The sequence below is a fragment of the Cervus canadensis genome, chromosome 13 (assembly GCF_019320065.1).
Source record: "Cervus canadensis isolate Bull #8, Minnesota chromosome 13, ASM1932006v1, whole genome shotgun sequence".
Lineage (NCBI taxonomy): Eukaryota > Metazoa > Chordata > Mammalia > Artiodactyla > Cervidae > Cervus > Cervus canadensis.
The window spans coordinates 72,601,813-72,620,037 of record NC_057398.1 but is presented as its reverse complement, the minus strand read 5'-3'; the positions used below and the strand labels follow the sequence as shown (position 1 = coordinate 72,620,037).

The following is an 18,225-nucleotide window of genomic DNA, read 5'->3' as shown; positions in this document are numbered from 1 at the left end:
ATGGCAGTGTCTCCATGGAACTGCCTGAGAAGACTCACTTGTTACTCCCTGCTGCCAGAGGAAGAAGCCGTAGGAATGAACAGACTTTTCTCTGCTTCTCGGGAGGTGAGCGCTTCCTTGTGCTGCTCCTCCATGTGCTCTGCAGTCCAGGAGATCAGGGATAGAAAGAACTTTCCTAATAACTTCCCTGCTCATTCTCTATTCTCTGCCCCGGATGATCTTAGGCTCCATGAATTTTGTCAGGAGCTTGACCCAGCTCACATGCCCTGCCCTTTGCAGAGTCTGGCCCACAGCCAGCTTTCTTCCCCTGCTCTTGTTTCCCACTCACTCCTATGACTCACCTCCTACTTTCTCACCAGTACTAAACCACAGAGCAGCCAGAGACATCAGGCAAAATGAGAAAGAAGGAAAGAAAGCACCGCTTATTAATCACCCCTTCTTATTTCACTGAATCCTCACACAACTCTGTGAGAAATACAGAGGTATATAGACCATGATCCTCAATTTATAAATACAGAGGTATATAGACCATTATCCTCAATAGATTAAGTAGCTGAGGCTTAAAGAAATTAAGTAATTGCCCAGGGTCACACAGCTACCAGGTGTCAGAGCTGGTTTTCGGATCCAGTTGTATCCGATGCTAAAGCCCAGTTTTTCCCTTCCACCTTGCTACCACCAGGAACTAATTCACCTAAAGAAATGGGCCTTGAGAAACTGAGTCACTCTATATTTTTGAGAAGATTTCTAAGTTGAAATGAGGTTCCCTTTGTGTCAAGATGTTTGTAAGTTCCATGTAGTCTCCAGTAGTTTTTGTAGCAGGAGCTAGCCTAGAGACTTCCCAGAGCCTTGTGTTTCATTATAAGCATCTGCCTGTAGTGTGTAATCAGGACTCAAGAGTGTAGGGTAGATTCCATGCCCAAGGAAGCTGTGTGAAAAAGAAGGTAAGAATTTTGGTTCCTCTTGCTTCTGTTGCAGTGACAGCCCTCACGGAGAGACTACCTCGGCTGAGGACTCAACCCAGGATGTGACCGCAGAGCACCACACCAGTGATGACGGTACGAGCCCCGAGCGGGGTCCCGGGCCGCTGGGGCGTGAAGCAGGACGGAGCGGTGACACATCCTGTGCCCCTGCTGACCACTCCCACCCTGCGGTCTCCCGGAGCTGCCCCCCGCTCTCCTGGCTCCCACACTCACTCCGTCCCTTTCTTGGAGGGACAGCCCACCCCTCAGGTCGAGGAGTCTCTGTGTTAGAGCAGAGGTGCAGGGCTGGACCTCAGCCCTCTGCCCTCTCGCCCCAGCTCCCTGCGCCTCACCCACCTCCCAGCCCCGGTCTCATCTGGCTGTCTCGCCAGCGTACTGCCGGTCCCTTGTCACAGCCCAGACTCCTGCCAGGTAGCTGGAGACCAAAGTGAAGGAGCGCTCATTCGAAAACCAGTGAGCCCGGGGAATAGTGAAGCTGGATGCCAAGAACCCAGCAGAAGCAAGCCAGAGTGGGGTGGGAATCAGGACGCAGAAACCACATGCTCTCACGCCTGCCGACTGGAAAAATTGACCCTTTCCAAAGCGCAGACATGCACTGCGCGGCCTGGCGGGTGTGCGTCCAGAGCTGGAATGCACAGCTGTCGTCCGTGGGCCTTGGCGGTGCCCATGATTTATTAGGGTCTGTCCGGCCAGCACATTCCCTGTCTTGCCAACAGTTCTGCACCTCCATTTCTGGATCGCCTGGGCTCTGGAAGTCTCGGCAGCTGACAGGGGGCCTCAGAATTTTCTGGGCACGAGAACGAAATGGCACAATCTTCAGTGTTCCCTGCTCCCTGCCTTGCCATGAATTCTGCAATCCTAGGCCAGTTTTTAAAGGAGAAAAAAAAAAATTACAATTGCTTATTTGGCTCCTAAGGTCAAATGGATCAATATGATAATTTGCTGTACAGTGGGAGGAGAGTCAATGAACTAGGGAAATCTGTATTTGATTAGAGCCTAGTGTTCCCCGGCACTGCCAGAGGCTTTATGTCTTATCTCTTACTCCCTAATGAAATTGATAGAGCTGCTATTTAATAGTCAAGAAAACTGAGGCCAGAGACAAACCCAAGGCTGTACAGAACTGAGCCTGGGGTATTTAGACAGGCCTGCTGTAGTGAATTCTCCAGCAGACCCAACAGCCCTGAGTGTCTAGGTGTGGTCTTGTTTGAGAGCAGTGTTTCTTTCCACGACTCAGAATATCTGACTTTAACCCTAGGTTCCTGATTTCTGGGATCTTTCTTTTTGCTCTCCAACCTCTACCTGCAGCCCAGAGCAGACCGTGAAATGATACAGTAGTAATGGTGACTGATACAGGCACGGCTTACTCTGGGCCCTCACTGTTCTGAGCACTTTTACAAATGGTTATTTATTGACTCCTCATGCCGCCTTCATGAAAAAGGCACTATTCTTATCCTCGTTTTATACACGAGGAAACGGAAGCTTATACAGAAGTAGAAGTACATTGCCTTTGTAAACCTCTGTTAATTTTTCAAATCACTTCCATGTGTATTTTTCCATGTATTGGTCGCAAAATATAGTTCCATGTTTTGCTCTTTGGAAAGCTGATTAGGTAAGTTATTTTCTCTTTATAGAGACCAAAATTTCATGTTCTAGTAGGGGGAATGGATAACCTAAATAGATTGCATTGCATTTAAAATGCAATAATAAGTGTTCTAAATTAATGGAGTTATTTTACAGCCAAAAAGGAAATAATGCTTACAACTACAGTATGGCAGGTTCGATGACAGGGGTTGGCATAAAGCACTATGGAAACACAAAGGAAGTTCCTCGAGGAAGCAAGCGAGGTTTGAGTTGTGATTCAGTGTGTTTCATCAGGCAGGTGAGAGAGAAAGAGGGATTCCAGGTGGAGGGAACAGCAGGAGCAAGGGCAAGGAAGGGCATGCGAGTGCTTTCAGGGGTTTGCACCATCTGCTCAGGAGTCGCTGGCTATTGTATGTCATCCGTGACTTATGCTCACACTAGCTTCTCTTCCCACCACTGTGAGTTCAGTCAACTGGGCTCTTCCACCCAGTTGCCGAGTCTGTGAGTCCAAGCAGCCTGTGTTTCCTTCTCTCCACCCCTCTCAGAGTGTGAGCCCATCGAGGCCATTGCCAAGTTTGACTATGTGGGCCGCACAGCCCGAGAGCTGTCCTTCAAGAAGGGGGCATCTTTGCTGCTTTACCAGCGGGCTTCCGACGACTGGTGGGAAGGCCGGCACAACGGCATCGACGGTCTCATCCCCCATCAGTACATCGTGGTCCAAGACACGTACGTTGGGCGCCCTGCACCCTTAGGGGCCCCTGGCCGCCCTGTGGGGGTGAATCCTCACTTCTGGAGCCCGGGAGGGTGAGGGAGACCAGCCCTAGGGGGCGCCAGCATGGCCTGCGAGCGCTGCTCTTCCTTGGAAAGGTGCCCAGTGTCAGAGACTCTGGGGAGAATTGTTTTCAATCTCTCCACTCTACTCCTCTGCCAGTCACATCTCCGCCATCCCCAGCCCATGCTCATCCACGTTTATACCTGATGAGTGATAATGAGGGCTAATTATTTGACCACTTACAGTTCCTTTTTGGAACAATCAGGTTGGGAAAACATTTTTATTTCTCTTACCCTTTTATTTTTTAAAACAATCGTGTTCACCCCCAACCTGTTGGGTCACTGATGGCACTTTTCCACTTGTAAATGAAAATGTTGAGCTCATTTTCTAGTAGAAATGTAGCTTAAGCAGCTTTGTGGAAATAACCCAGCTCATTTAATGAGGTTGACTTGGGGAAAGACGGGGCGGGGGAGGGGGGCAACGTCGGGGAGCCGAGGGCTGTGGGGCAATCGCAGACAGACTTCCTCGCGTGGGCTGTCTGTGGCGTCCCACTCCTCGAGGCCGTGTCTCCCTGTCAGGAAGGCTATTCCCCGTAGCCCCCCAGACCTGCCCTCATGCCCTAGCACCCCGCCTCTGCCCCCGACTCCCCTTGGATACGATGCTATCAGTGTTTTTAGTCCTTCCCTTAATATTATTTTTTAAAGGTTGATATCCTGAATGAGTCTGCACCCTCCCAAGCCTCTCCCCGGCTCGCTCTGCGGGGAAGTCCTCTCTCTGTTGATAACATCGCATACCTGGTGGCCGTCTGTGCGCGGACAGGACCCTCCCAAATTTAGCATTATGACTTCACCACAGGACCGAGAGAAGATGAATTGTGGGGGAGAAGGGGCTTTCTTTGTCATCAGTAGCCAGAGGGGCCGGGAGAGCAGTGGCGAGAAGTGGGACCGGCTTGGACGCTCTTAAGCGGGGCTGGATGCGCTACGACAGAGTGTGGCAGGGTCCTGCCTCAACGCCGGCACCTCCAGAGCCGCGGCAGAGCTGACTGTCCCTCCCCAGCGCTGCTCGGGACCTGAGCACATAAACCGCAACCTACAGGAAGGTGGCCCGGCACAGCGGCCCCAGGAGAGCAGCGAGGGGTAGAAGGCAGATGCCGCGAATCCAGGTGTCCCCTAGCCAAGCTTTCCGGAGGAGCTGAGGACCCCGCAGGAATCGGCAGGATTATTTATTTGTATTTAAGTGACCCTCCAGAGGCCCGTAGCTCCCCTTGCCTCCGCTCCCCTAGCCCAGCCAGGCGTCGCTGCTGCCTCAGAGCCATTGCGGGGTCGCGTGTGTGTTGGGGGGGCCATCTTGCCGATTTAACACTGCTTTTTGTGTTGTTGTTTCCCCCTCCTCCCTGCCTGCCTGCCCCTCCTGCCCCAGCGAGGACGGTGTCGTGGAGAGGTCCAGCCCCAAGTCTGAGATTGAGGTCATTTCTGAGCCACCTGAAGAAAAGGTGACAGCCAGAGCGGGGGCCAGCTGTCCCAGTGGGGGTCATGTAGCCGATATTTATCTTGCAAACATCAACAAGTAAGCTCTGCTTTTCATTTTCTGCTCCCCTGAATGACTTGCGACACCCAGCCTCGCCCTCTGGCCTAACCGCCCCCTCCGTCCCTGTGCTGCGCGTAGGGCCCCCGCTGCCTGGCCTGACCGCTTGCATGTGCCCGCGGCTGCCGCAGGGCAGACAGGGCCGAGGAGACGTCCGCAGGCCCGGCGCGGCCGTCACCCTGAGGCCCGGGTACACCCCGCTGTCCCCACAGCGGCTGTCCGCTCAGACCTTCCCGGCCGTCCGACTGCTAAAACTCTGCCCAAAGCTGCAGTCACTTCACGCAGCTTAGTTTTGTACTGTTTCTCAGAGGCGCCTTCTCATTTTCAGTTTTGACTCCAATAATAATCTGACGTCTTCCTTGGCCCTGTCTGTTCGAAAATCCAAAGTCTCATGTGTCTGCAGCCAGGTTCACGTTGCCCCCAATGGTCTATTTTCCCACGTGTCTGTCTCCCCCTCGTCTTGCGTTCACTCCCCTGAAGGAAAGGAGACCACTCCCCACCCCCACGGAAAGCTCCGTCCTGAGATCTTCGTTCATTGCCTAATGCCGGCTCCCTTTCCTCTTGCCCTTCCACACCAGAAGAAATAATTTGCCATTTTCCCCTACCGCTTTAGCCAGTGTATGATCCTACCCTACTAGTCCTTGTGCAGATGCCCACTTCCATCCAGCAGGCTCGTAACTCTGGCCCCCGGCTTTCCTTGTGGCTGTTAGCAACATCCTGGGGTTTTTACTCCACTCACGCCTGATCTGGCCGTCTAGAGGGATTCCACGCCCGTGTGCTGCTGCCTCCCCTAGAGACATTCAGGTTATTGGAGAACTAATCTCATCTCAAGGGGCCAGACACCAAGTCCCAAAGCCTACAGACCTCTTTCCGCCAGACCCTGAAACCTGGCCCAGTGCCAGCAGGATGACAAGCCCCAGGGCGCTCCCGATGAATATGGATTGGCGATGATGTACAGCTTTTATTCCCCTCTGGCTTTGGAGGAATGAAATGATTTGCACATTGAAAACCTGTTAACCGTAGCCTCTGGATACTGAAACTGGAAGGAGAATAAAAGATGCTTGTTGTTTTTAAACTGCACCAGGTCGCCCAGATCTCTTGGCTTTATTCCAACCAGACGGTAGCAGGGGGAGTGTTTGGGGCACGTGGCTCTTTTCCATCTCTTTCACCCTTTTCTTCGTAAAGTAGCTGATTCAGCTCACTTAGCCAGTATAGTTCTAATTTAAATCAGACTGGTAAAAAAGACTGAGGATTTTATTCACTTCCCTCCAGCTTCATACCCTGTTGGGAGGGCCAGCTAGTAAAACGTTAACTGTGGGCTGATCACATTTTCTTCCTTATTTACAAGTCTGTGTTAATTATAAGCCTATAATCATAAGGTTGTAAGCCTATAATTAACCCAGAAACCAAGGCAAGGTCGGTAGAGGGAGAGTTAGCTAATTAGTCGGGTAACATATTTTTAAGCCGTCATATATTTGTTGCCATTTGTACAAAGGAATTGTAGAGAGTAGTAGCCAGAATAGTCAACAGATGAACATCTGGTACAGTTCCTGTGAACTCCTTGGTTGGGGTATCAGGATGGGCTCTTGGAGGACGTGGTCTGCCCAGACTACCCGCTGGTCAGGGGTGAGCAGCGGTTCCCTGGCACATCTTGCCGTTTGGACTGATCCAGCCGTGCCTCCTGCCCCACTCACCTCTCCCCCCAGTGCTCCTTCTCTCCTGAGTGCCCTGGGTTCTCTCTTGTCCCTGGACCTTCCCATCTGCTGTCTCCTCACCCGATCGATTCTCCTCCCTTCAAGACTCAATCTGACAATTGACCTCTTTGGGGAAGCCTTTCTGACACCCCCGAATTCCTCAGGGCTGAGTTAGGTGCCCTTATTCTGTATTCCCAAAGCAATCTCAGGACCCAAGCTGGACTCAGATCCCTTGAAACCAGGAGCCCTATCTCCCTCTCTTTACATCCTGGGGGCCTGGCCCACACCAGCCGCTCCATACGTCTGCCTCCTCAGCAGTTTTGGCCTTGTGAGTCAGCCCTCCTCAAGTGGAAAGAGGAAATCAGCAAAGAGTTACCAGGGTGTGGCCTTTGTTTCTGAGCACCTGCTGCTGTGCTGAGTCATTCAGAGAGGAATGAGACGTTCCCTGCTCGGAGCGCTCGGTCTGGCAAGGTGAACACCATCACACCGGGAACTGAAAAGTGGTTCCACAGACGCCCTGAAGGAACAGAACCGAGAGGGATCGAGTCTGCCTACCACTGGGGGTGGGTGCCAGAAAAGACTTTGCAGAGGAAGAAAAGTCATTTCAACTGGACCTTATAAGACTGAGGACATCCTTTACCCACTCAACAGTGGCTGACCCCCAAGGCTAAAGCTACTGAGGCAGGCAGCTTCATGAGTGGCGACAATGTGCCAGATCCCATTTATGACGAGGAAGACCTCCCCAGTGAATAAGACCAGGACTGGCTAGAATCCTGGCCCTGCCCCAAGGACTAGCTCCTTATCTTCAGGGCCTACCATGCTGGGCCTTCCCTTCTTCCATCCCCAACTCCCACCTCAGTCTCAGAGGCCCTTAGTAGATTCAAGATCAGAGCTGCCCAGTGGCCATCCCAAACCAAAAGTTTCATTGCCTCTTACTTTAGATCTTTTAAATCTGATTCCAAGAGATAATGAAATTACTCGGCAGTAGGCAACACCCGTATGAGTAGGATTCTGCCAGACCATTTCATCTGAGAGCCTTAGTGGGCTGAAACAAATTGACTCAGAGCCTGGGTTCAGCCCAGTGCTGGGTGACTTAGGGTCATATAGATGTATTCCCAACCTAGAAAATGCACAAATGTGGTCCGAGCTCTGTAGCATTGCAGCCTCTTGAAAAATACTCCGTTCCATGTCTGCAGAGTAAGCAACGACAGCCTCTTGCCAAAGCCCAAAATAATTACAGTCTCATCAGTGGACTAAGAAACATGCTAAAATTTGGGAAAGTCAACTCTCCTTTTACCATCAGTTTCCTATCTACTTGGTAATGGAGAGACTTTTTTCCTATCTGGGGCCTGGTTTCCACTCAAAGCAGGTAATGGAGGGTGCCTTTTCATGAGTCTGTCTCCCATTAGAAACTTTCACTTAATCAGACATTTCTTCTGACAGCACCTTACATCTCAAGAAATCAAAGCCTATGACCACCAAGTAAGTATCCGTTTCTCCTTTGCCCAGCTCGGGGGTGGCAGGGGGACAGACCCAGAGAAAGCCAGGGAAGGTGAAACAAGAGTCCTCTCCTTCCCGGAGTCCCTGGGTGCCCACACCTGCCTCTGTCTCACTCATCCTGGCTTCCTCGGAGCCAGGGCTCCCTGATGACACTGCCCCCTCTGTTTGTCATTGAAGGCAAAGGAAGCGGCCAGAATCTGGGAGCATCCGGAAAACGTTTCGGAGCGATGGCCACGGGCTGAGCAGTTCCCTGACTGATTCCGCCTCCCCGGGGGTGGGGGCTAGCTGCCGCCCGTCTTCCCAGCCCATCCTGAGCCAGAGCCTCCCCAAGGAAGGGCCGGATAAGTGTTCCATCAGTGGGCATGGAAGCCTCAACTCCATCAGCCGCCACTCGTCGCTGAAGAATCGGCTGGACAGTCCACAGATCCGGAAGACGGTGACAGCAGGAAGGTCAAAAAGCTTCAATAACCACCGGCCCATGGACCCTGAGGTCATTGCACAGGTAACTAGGTGCTCTTGGGCAAATAGGTACCGTGAGTCTATGCTCATCACTGCTGCTTATGTCGTCCACGCTCATGACGGCGAGACTTGAGTCAGAAATGTGCCTTGTACATTATACACTGAGTTCAGGCTCTGTCAGACACCTAGACCTGATAACATGACTTTCCAAGAAATTCATTGACCCCTTTCTCCCCAGAAAGAACTCAAAGACAGAATAAAAGAATGCAGGTTTCTTGCTCATACATGGGCTATTTGCAAACCTGTTGTAATTTTTAAAGCTAGTAGTTACAGATGGAGAATTTCTGATGGAGCCCATTCAGCCCAAGTTTTGAGTCTTGAGACCCTGGTAGATTTCAGTGAAATTGCCCAAGTGGTGAGACTCAGAGGTGGTTCTGGCCACCTTTTCATATCCGTATGCCATCCTCATCATCCCTGAGGCTAATCTCTTGTTCCTAATGATAGACCAATGACCAATCAATAATCTGCTCCTAGGTTGTGAAGGACCCAGATTACTCTGCCACTGGGGACTTGGGTACCAGAAAGGTTTCCAACCCAGGCTTCCAGAGACAGTGGAGATGAGCCCCCTGGTTACAGGGTCTTCGTCCATGTATGCATCACACTGACAAATCTCTGTTTTCCATGAAATTGTTAGAGATCCAGCCCCACCTCTAAAAATCCGACTCTCGGGGCCACTCCAAGCAGTTCACTCAGACGTCTCTCCCAACTCTATAACTTTCATTAGACCAGGTAGGAACTAAGGGCTCACTGCTGCCCTTTTTTGTCTCAACTGAGTTGAGAGTCTCCTCACCCCAACTTCCAGGGGCAATAGAGACTGGGTGTGGTCTCTATTGGCTTAATTGTGGTGCTCTGCTTAGGGAGGGTGTACCTGGCAAGCACAGTATTAAGCTATGGGCCTGAGATGTCCTGCTTGGCTAGCCTTCTGTTTTCGTGTCTCCCCTTAAGCTCTTGGCTGCAATCCGCCTTGCACTCCAGGAATCCTCCCAGCTCCCTCTTTGGCCAGGTGTTAGGAATGTCAGGATAGCTACATACATAACCTTAGCTGCAGAGCAGGACCAAGGAGGGAGGCAGTTCTTTCTGAACAGTTTTAAGGTTTGAGAGCATCGGAGGAATGAGTGAAATTGAACCACTGTCAACAGAAAGCATAGATCACCCTATAGGCCTTTGCTTAAAACTTGCAATTTTTCCATGTGAGTTTAATCCCAAGGGAGAAGTCGTGTGGTTGTTTGGAGGTGCCAGACAGAGTGTGTGGAGAGGAGGGGAGGAAGCTGGGAGGTCTTCCTGGGAGGCAGCTGGCTGCATACAACGGGTCTTTGGTTCTGCCTTGAGCCCCTGAGCTAGGGCTGCTGTTTCCTACTATCTGGTGTAGTGACCTGATGGAGATTGGCCTATGTGGGCTCTGGCTCCCCCTCCTGGTCACTCCTTGGTCCCCTCCCATGGTGATGGGTGGAAGGAAATGGCTTCATCAAGATGGACACTCTCGTGGGGTAGGGTGGGGCACGGTGGGGGTGGGGGAGTGTCCTGATGAATTCGGGGCCAGGGCTCTTGAACGCTCTCTCAGCCCTTGAGGAGGAAGGCCTAACCCTCATAACCTTTGGCCTTTAAATTCCAAGATAACAAAGATCATACTTCATCTCTACCACTTTAAAAAATATATATTTTATTATGTACAGTTTCAAGCAAAAGTAGAATATTTATCCCGTGGATATTGAATCCCATGTACTCATGACCAAACTCCTGGCCACTCCTAACTCATCCACCTTTCTACTCCCTGCTGGATTACATGTCATCTCATCCAGGTGGCTCAATGGTAAAGAATCTGCCTGCCAAGCAGGAGACGTGGGTTCGATCCTTGGGTCGGGAAGATCCCCTGGAGAAAGCAGTGGCAACCCACTCCAGTATTCTTGCCTGGGAGATTCCAGGGACAGAGGGGCCTGCTGGGCTCTAGTCCATGGGGTTGCAAAAGAGTCAGACATGACTTAGCTAATAAACAACAACAATCTCCAGAGATACATCAGTGCATGTGTGTAAAACCTGAGGGCTGTATTTAAAAAGAATCTCAACCACTGTCTCTAAAGTTGGGTGGGCAGGGAACCTCATGAGAATGAAAGTCTTCCGCTCCCATCTGAACACCCACATGTTAAAGGGTTTGGGCCGGATAAAATCACCTGGACATCTCCTTGCAGGGGGTTTCTCCACGATTCAGCCCACGTTGTTGGAATAGGACCTTGGCGGGGGCGCCTCTCTCTCCGTGAGCCTCACACCCTCCTTTCTCCCGTCTGCAGGATATTGAGGCGACCATGAACTCTGCCCTGAATGAGCTGCGGGAGCTGGAGCGGCAGAGCAGCGTCAAGCACGCGCCGGACGTGGTTCTGGACACCTTGGAGCCCCTCAAGACCTCCCCCGTGGTGGCGCCCACGTCGGAGCCCTCCAGCCCGCTGCACGCCCAGCTGCTCAAGGACCCGGAGCCGGCCTTCCAGCGCAGCGCCAGCACAGCGGGGGACATCGCCTGCGCCTTCCGGCCCGTCAAGTCTGTCAAGATGGCGGCGCCCCTCAAGCCTCCGGCCACGCGGCCCAAGCCCGCCGTCTTCCCCAAAACGAACGCCACCAGCCCGGGCGTCGGCTCCTCCGCCTCCCCACAGTCCACTGACAAGTCTTGTACTGTCTGAGGGGCGTAATTTAATTCTCCTAGACAAGGGGACTAGAGGGACTGACTGTTATTAAAAACCTTCCTATTTAACTAGTTGGGGACTTCAGTTGAAACTTAGGTTCTAAGTTGTTCTTGCCTTCCCGTCACCCAAAACCTTGAGAATGAAGCCCTCGGTATCGCCCTGCCCCCGGCCCCCTGCCGCCCCCAGCCGTCGTAACCCAGCCAGCTACAGTACATGCAGTCCTTAGGTTAGCCGGAGATGGATGTGTCCACCATCAGTCACTGTGAAGCCTGGTGAGGCCTGTCACGGGCCCTGGGCTAGCGGCCCGCCCCCGCGGACACCGGCCGCCGAGCCAGACGGCCGGCCGCCGGCAGCGGCTCTCGGTGGCGTCTTGTTTGGGTACTGATTATGGAGGATCACATACAGCCCATGCTCCGTTTTACACACACACACACACACACACGTAGGTTTTTCTAGTCTCTGGCACGTGTAGCCTCCCCTGGTCCTAGATAGACCGTCTTTTTGTAAGTTATTGCGGCAGTTCACACAGCAGCCACCAGGGGTCTCTGTTTCCGTTACAAATCTCATTCTGTTTGGGCCAGAGAACCTAGCCTTTGCAATCTCTCCATCATACGAAATCTAGCAGGATGGGACTCGATCCTGTAAACTGTCTGGGGTTGGGACTTTCTGTCTTCTTTCTATTGGTGTGAATTGGTCATTGGTGTTTGCTTTTGCTCTCCTCCATTCTCTGGAACTACAACCCAGTCTTATTATGGAACTTCTAAAGTTTTTCTGAATGTATAGACATTTCTCGGGGTCCTATCTTTGTGTCTGATGGACCATTTTCCATTTAAGACATTTTCCTGTGTAAGACAGTTTTATAGTTGGTTCCTTTTAGGGTAAAGAGTCTTAAGACAGTTTTATTGTATTTGTGGCAGGTTTGGAAAAGGTAAGAAATGGGTCCCTCCTCCCGCTTTTTTGGGTACTTAAGACATAAGATTTATTATCCTATTAAAAATTAAATTCAGCTTTGCTAATCCTAAAATCGTTCCCAAATGAAAATTTATTCTAAGTTTACCCCCTAGTTGGGTCATTCTACAAGGTCTCTCTTCAGGGACCAATGGGGCTTAGGGAGCCCTAGTTAGATTAAAGAGAGACAGAGCCCCTTAAAACTGATCTCTATTTATCTGGACAAGGACAACTAAGAGAACTCTGGCCTCATGGGCTTTAAAATCTTTCCAAGGCCTGAATTTAAGAAAATCAAAAATTGGATGCTGACTCTTTTGGACTCCCTTTGGCCTTTATGGTTCTCCTCCAAAAAGCAAAAAAGCTTGTCTGCTTTAATCACTCTCCAGATCTGGTCCCAGCTCCCCCAACTCTCCCAGCATCATGCTGTCCCAGGGAGACCAGACCTAGGGATGGGCACGCCCCAGGTTCATGGGTCTCAGACGACTACTTGAGTTAAAGCTGAAACTCATTCCTCTTCTCTGTTTTCTGGTGTTTAAAGCTGCACTTTTTGCCTTGTTTCTCACAGTTTAGGAAAGATAGTGGGTTGCCATTCAGATAGGAAAATCTAAATTGTCTTAACTTTGGCCTAAAAGATCCTTTCCGAATCAACATTTGGAAGCTGGTAGTCGTCTCTGTGGAAAACGGTAGGATTTTCCTCCTTCAGCGTGAAGGAAAAGAGGAGCTCTATGGAAAGTTGCTAGTTAGAAAAGCAGCCTGCAGCATCAGGAAAATCATCCCATGGGCCAGGATGGAAAGATGAAGAGCTCCTTCAGTGAGTGTGTCAGCCTGTGGGAGGCAACCCACAGTCCTCCGGATTCTCAGCTTCTTTGCTCTGTGTGGTGGCCTGACCTGTCTGTCACCGGAACTTACGCAGGCCCTGAGCCAACAGAGGGCTTTCATAGCCAAGGATCTGTTTCCTTGCTGAAAATGAAACCCCACCCTTCACTTGACATTCCTTCTGATCCGACTGGTCAAAATTGGTGCCCATACCTGCCCTTTTCCTCTTTTCCTGGCACGTCCTTCTCTCAAGAAAGAAAAGGCAAAGCCTCCCTAATGACAACACCTTGGACCTGTTCCGTTGCTCCTGCCTTAGGTCTCTTTCAGCCCTGTACCTGACTTGCGTTCACCATCCCCGCGGTCAGGGCCCATCTGCTGATCTGCATCACAGACTGGACGATGTGTGAGTGCTCATCTGCTACCCCCTCTCCGGGCGCTGAGTTGTCTTCCCCTCTCTGGTGCTCCTGACACCGATGAGATGGTCCTACCCTGAGGACTAGGAACCCCAGGAGGAGAGTCCTCGGCAGAGCTCATTGCGATCAACTGGAATCGAGGTTACACACTGTGATTCTTACACCGAAAAGCCAAGCAGAGCTGGCCACCCAGGGTCTCGGGAGACCAGTCTTCCTCAGATTAGCTTCCTAAACCAGCATGATGCTTCAAAGAGCCCCACTCTGCCCCTGGAGGCCTGGATCCTTTTCCTGGTGTGGACTCGGATGGGTCAGTCTTTGGGACACAGAGGTGGGGTGGAGCTACCAGCATCCCAGTTTGAAAAAGAGAGGAGTTTGCAGCCAGCAGCCTGTAAACTGGAAACACTGGTCTCAGCCAACCTCCTCAGGGCGCCCTGGTTTCTCCCCAAAGAGATGAGCAGAGATGACGCCAGCAACAGGATGAACAGACCACTGGAAGGGCTGGTGCATACGTACTATGTTCAGAAGAGAAGTTAGATCTTCCAGGGAATTGCAATGTTGTGACGTCTGACTTGTATGTCACGTTTGTGTAAAATGGTATATTCTTTAAAATAGTGTTGATAACTGGAATATTGTATGTATGCTTGGAGATGCTTTGTGTGAACCTAAGACTGTCACTCAACAGATGTTGGATTGGGGAAAATCCAAAGCACAACTTCTAAATAAAATACATTTTTAGGTTTCGATGCTGCAGTTTCTGTCCCTTCTCCACTCCTTGACATCTCCAATCCAGGAGTCCCACTGCCTGGGGGGGATTTTGATTCGTCCGCGGTTAATAGAGCCCTGCCTGGCAACAGGAGAGATGGGGAGACCTCAGGAGCCAACCATCTCCTCCCTTCCCCAGCAAGACACAGCAGAGGTGCGCCTGGAGTGTGGATTTTTCCCCCAGCATTTTCATCTAGCCCATGTGTGGAAGCTAAGAGACTGTGTAGCAAGTCTTCCAGCCTCTCCATTGGGCAGTCTGTTGCCATGAGAACCGTTTCCTTCACAGAATCCACCTCCCCTGTTTTCAGTGAGGACTGTTCTCATTGCTGTCTCTAGTCAGATTTCCCCACTTGCAGGAGTGGAGCCTGCAAAGTTGCTTGGAAGCTTTACCAGCCACAGCCGAGGTTGACTGAAGGTTTTATTTCTTCCACAATCAAAGCCCAGGGTCATTCTGCCCTTGGCAGCCCCCTGCCTCTGCAAAAAGGGCTGACGCACGTGTTTGTGCTGCTGGCGTGGGGTGGGAGGCAATGCTTTCTTCTCCCTCAGATTTTGACTCTAGCAGATCATAGATTCAAGGTTGACGTTATTCAAAGGTAATCATTTGAAACACATCCTGGCGCCCCCTCAGGCCCACACTTATATTTAGTGAGCTTATTCTGATACTAGAGGCCCCTGGGGTGGATCAGATCTCATACCTTATGTTCAAGGGTCACACAAGGTATCCTATCCCAGACATGTTACATCCTCTCTTAGGTTTGCCACTGCCACCTGTTTTTGGTATATTTTTTGTTTGCTTTCTCATGCCCTTCTAACATGTCATCTCTTCTCCCTCATTTTATCGTAAAGCTCCAGCTTGATCCTCTCTTGCTGGGCCCTTGGTCTTGGTTAAGTCAGAGTTGAAGCTGTTCTGCCTCCCTGTGCTGTGGATGAGTTATCACTCCTAAGAGTAGGTTACGAGCTGTGAGATGGAGCGCGTGCTTACGCTGCAAACAGAGGACCCAAAAAGCCTTTTCAGGAAGTCCTAAGGCATAGGCCGGAGAAGGCACTGGCGACCCACTCCAGTACTCTTGCCTGGAGAATCCCATGGACGGAGGAGCCTGGTGGGCTGCAGTCCATGGGGTCACTAAGAGTCAGACACGACTGAGCAGCTTTACTTTCACTTTTCACTTTCCTGCATTGGAGAAGGAAATGACAACCTACTCCAGTGTTCTTGCCTGGAGACTCGCAGGGACAGGGGAGCCTGGTGGGCTGCCGTCTATGGGGTCACACAGAGTCGGACACAACTGAAGCGTCTTAGCAGCAGCAGCAAGACATAGGCAGGTGATCCTTTTGGGGTCCCCTTATCTCACATATTCTGATGGGAGCATGATAGAAACTGGTGACAATGAACACCGTCAAAAAACATTCATTTCATCTAAATAGAAACCAAAAAAAGAAGACCAGGTAGGTCTAAATTTAGGAAATAGTCTTAATGATGATCTAATTTAAATGTGTATATCCAAGGGCATATGAAGCTTTCTTTCACTCGGGAGTCAGAAACCCTGCATATTACATATGCCAAAGACTTTCACTAGTCAGTTAAGCCTCACTGTGCACCAAGCACTGTGATACAATATTGAACAGGAGGAACAGATAATAGAGCTTCCTGGTTTCAGGGAGGACAGAGAAATAAGCAAAATAAGTGTTACCCTAAAAATAATAAGATAGTGAGTGCCAGGGGAAAGAAGTAGAAAAGTACTCAAGAATTCTGCTTGGCCTGGTCAAACTGAAATGACTATTAGGCATCCGGGTGGAAATATCAAATAACTCTTGGATATGGAGATTTAGAGACAGATCACACCTGAACACAAATTTAGAAGCTATTATGTTATAGACGTATTCCAACTAGGAGATTCCCGGGAAGAACACACAAATGGGCGGAAAGAGAAGGCCCCAATAATTAGAGATCCAGCGGAGAAGAAGGAGCCAGCAGAGAGGGCAACAGGAGCAAGTGATAGAGGCAGGTGGCTGGGGAGTCAGAAATCCCAGGGAGGAAGTGCTCCAACAAGGATCGGCTGAGGGGTAGATGAGGCCAGTGGAGAAAGGTCACGCTTGTCAACAGCACCTGCCTTAGGAAACAAGCTGACCGGAGTGAGTTGGCAGCACACGGGAAGGGTCGGGACAGGGAGTCAAACTGCTTGGCAGTTCATTCAAGGCTTTCCTTTGAATGCTTAGTCACTCAGTCGTGTCCAACTCTGCGACCCCAGGGATTGTAGCCTGCCAGGCTCCCCTGTCCATGGGGATTCTCCAGGCAAGAATCCAGGAGTGGCTTGCCATTTCCTTCTCTAGGCTGCTTTGATTGGGGGGCACATCAAAAGGTGTCAAGGGCCCAGGTTTTTCTTTTTAAAATGGGCAAGGTGGGGGCAGGTTTGCTCAAGGGCAGGACTCAGTAGAATGAGAGCACAGATGGAAGGGCCGCCCAGCCAGGGAAGCTGGGCTTCGTCCCTCTCAGGGGAGGGTAGGTGGGGAGTGGAGGTGGGGTGGGACGATGAGGGTGTTGCCTGTCCATCGCTTCTTTATTTCCAGCAAAGTTAGAGGCAAGGCCTCTAGGTGAGCACGTGGGAGGAGATGCGAGGAGGAGGTCTCAAGAGTTAGGAGGATGAGTGAAGCGCTCCCTTTTCCACACCAAGGATGACCACACGCGGTGGCTGGTGAGCCCCCACCGCACCTTCTCCCGCCGCCAGCAGCCGGGCCCTCCTTCCCCTGCCCAGAGCTCCTCCGAGACCTGCTCACCAGCCCTTCAGAAACGTCTGCTGAGGACTCGCTGCTCCCGCTTCCACAATGCCCCACCTCGCCCTGCCTTTCCTCTCCTCTAAGGTGCTGGGCAGGTGAGGCAGCTGACAAACAGCTGAGCAGTGGGCCCTGCACCTCGTTTTGCTCCCACACCGAGTGGATGAGAACGGTCAAGGGCTTGCTCAAGGCGAGTGAGTCGCAACTCAGACCTCAGATGGCAAAGCCCTGTCCTTCCCGTGACACCACTCCGCCTCCCTCTGGAGCAGCAGACGTGCGCTTTCTCCCTGAGAGCTGCCATCAGAGACCCCCAGCACCACACCTCGGATCCTTCTGCTTCCTCTGAATTGCCACTTCTACGTCGACGACGACTCAGAGCCACTTGGGAGAATGTGACGAGGCCTCTCACTGACTCCCTCAGAAGCCCACCAGCATCCTGACTGCCACGGGGGCCCAGCTGGGACCAGCGGCCCCAAACCACAGGCCAGACACTCGCTCATTCTGTCCACAGAGAAGTGTGACCTCCCAGAGGCCAGCGGAGCTCGGAGTGTCCCCTCGTGGCAGCCCCCCGCCCACCGCACACCCCTGTGCTTCTGCATGCTTTCCCGCCATCTGCAATGCGGAACCTCCAACCCCCTCGTCTCCCTCCTCCCTCCAGAGTCTGGTTGGGTATCTTTTCTTCTCACAAACCCTCCTTGGGCATCAACGGTCCCTCCTCCCTGCAGCCCCCCTCCGCCAAGTTCACAAAGTCCCTCCCTGCTGACGCCTGTTTCTCACACTCCTGGCAGTGGGGCTGGGGGCGCCTAGGTCTCCCCTTCCATCTTCAGCACACAGCGCCCACAGGGCCGGCTTCCTGGTAGATGCTAGACACACAGCCATCACACCCGAGAGCAAGGGTGCTGGTGAGGACCAGACAGGCTCACTGGGGGCAAATGAGGCGAGCTTTAGCCATAGGCTGGCGAAGTTGCAAATCTCAGTGACTTAAAACAACAAAGGTAGATTTCTCACCAAGGTTACACATCCCTTCCTTGTGGGCCAGCAGGGGGTGGGCCGGGGGCTCTTCTCCATGGTCACTCAGGGACCCAGACTGATCACCACATCTGACAGAGTCACACTGTCACAGGGGCTGGCGGGAGGCAGGAGAGGGGAGCGGGGTGTTCTAAATCAGTGATTAAATGCTTTGGTTAAGAAAACACGTGGGGACTTCCCTGGCAG

At 51.7% G+C, this 18,225-nt stretch overlaps 1 protein-coding gene across 9 annotated transcripts in view; it reads left to right on the top strand.

Moving 5' to 3' along the window:
* The window catches only part of SRGAP2 (SLIT-ROBO Rho GTPase activating protein 2), a 248,780-nt gene extending 234,560 nt beyond the window's left edge, over positions 1-14,220 (top strand). For 3 of the 9 annotated variants that reach the window (XM_043485041.1, XM_043485040.1, XM_043485044.1), the window contains 6 exons: positions 976-1,055; positions 3,107-3,287; positions 4,753-4,899; positions 8,055-8,093; positions 8,289-8,613; positions 10,916-14,220. In XM_043485041.1, the coding sequence (XP_043340976.1) occupies positions 976-1,055; positions 3,107-3,287; positions 4,753-4,899; positions 8,055-8,093; positions 8,289-8,613; positions 10,916-11,299 (1,156 nt within the window). In that variant the 3' untranslated portion in view covers positions 11,300-14,220. Of the gene's footprint in view, positions 1-975; positions 1,056-3,106; positions 3,288-4,037; positions 5,998-8,054; positions 8,094-8,288; positions 8,614-10,915 lie in introns of those variants that run through there. The other 6 variants (XM_043485043.1, XM_043485042.1, XM_043485049.1 and 3 more) reach the window with 4 other exon arrangements.
* The last annotated feature ends 4,005 nt before the right edge of the window (positions 14,221-18,225 follow it).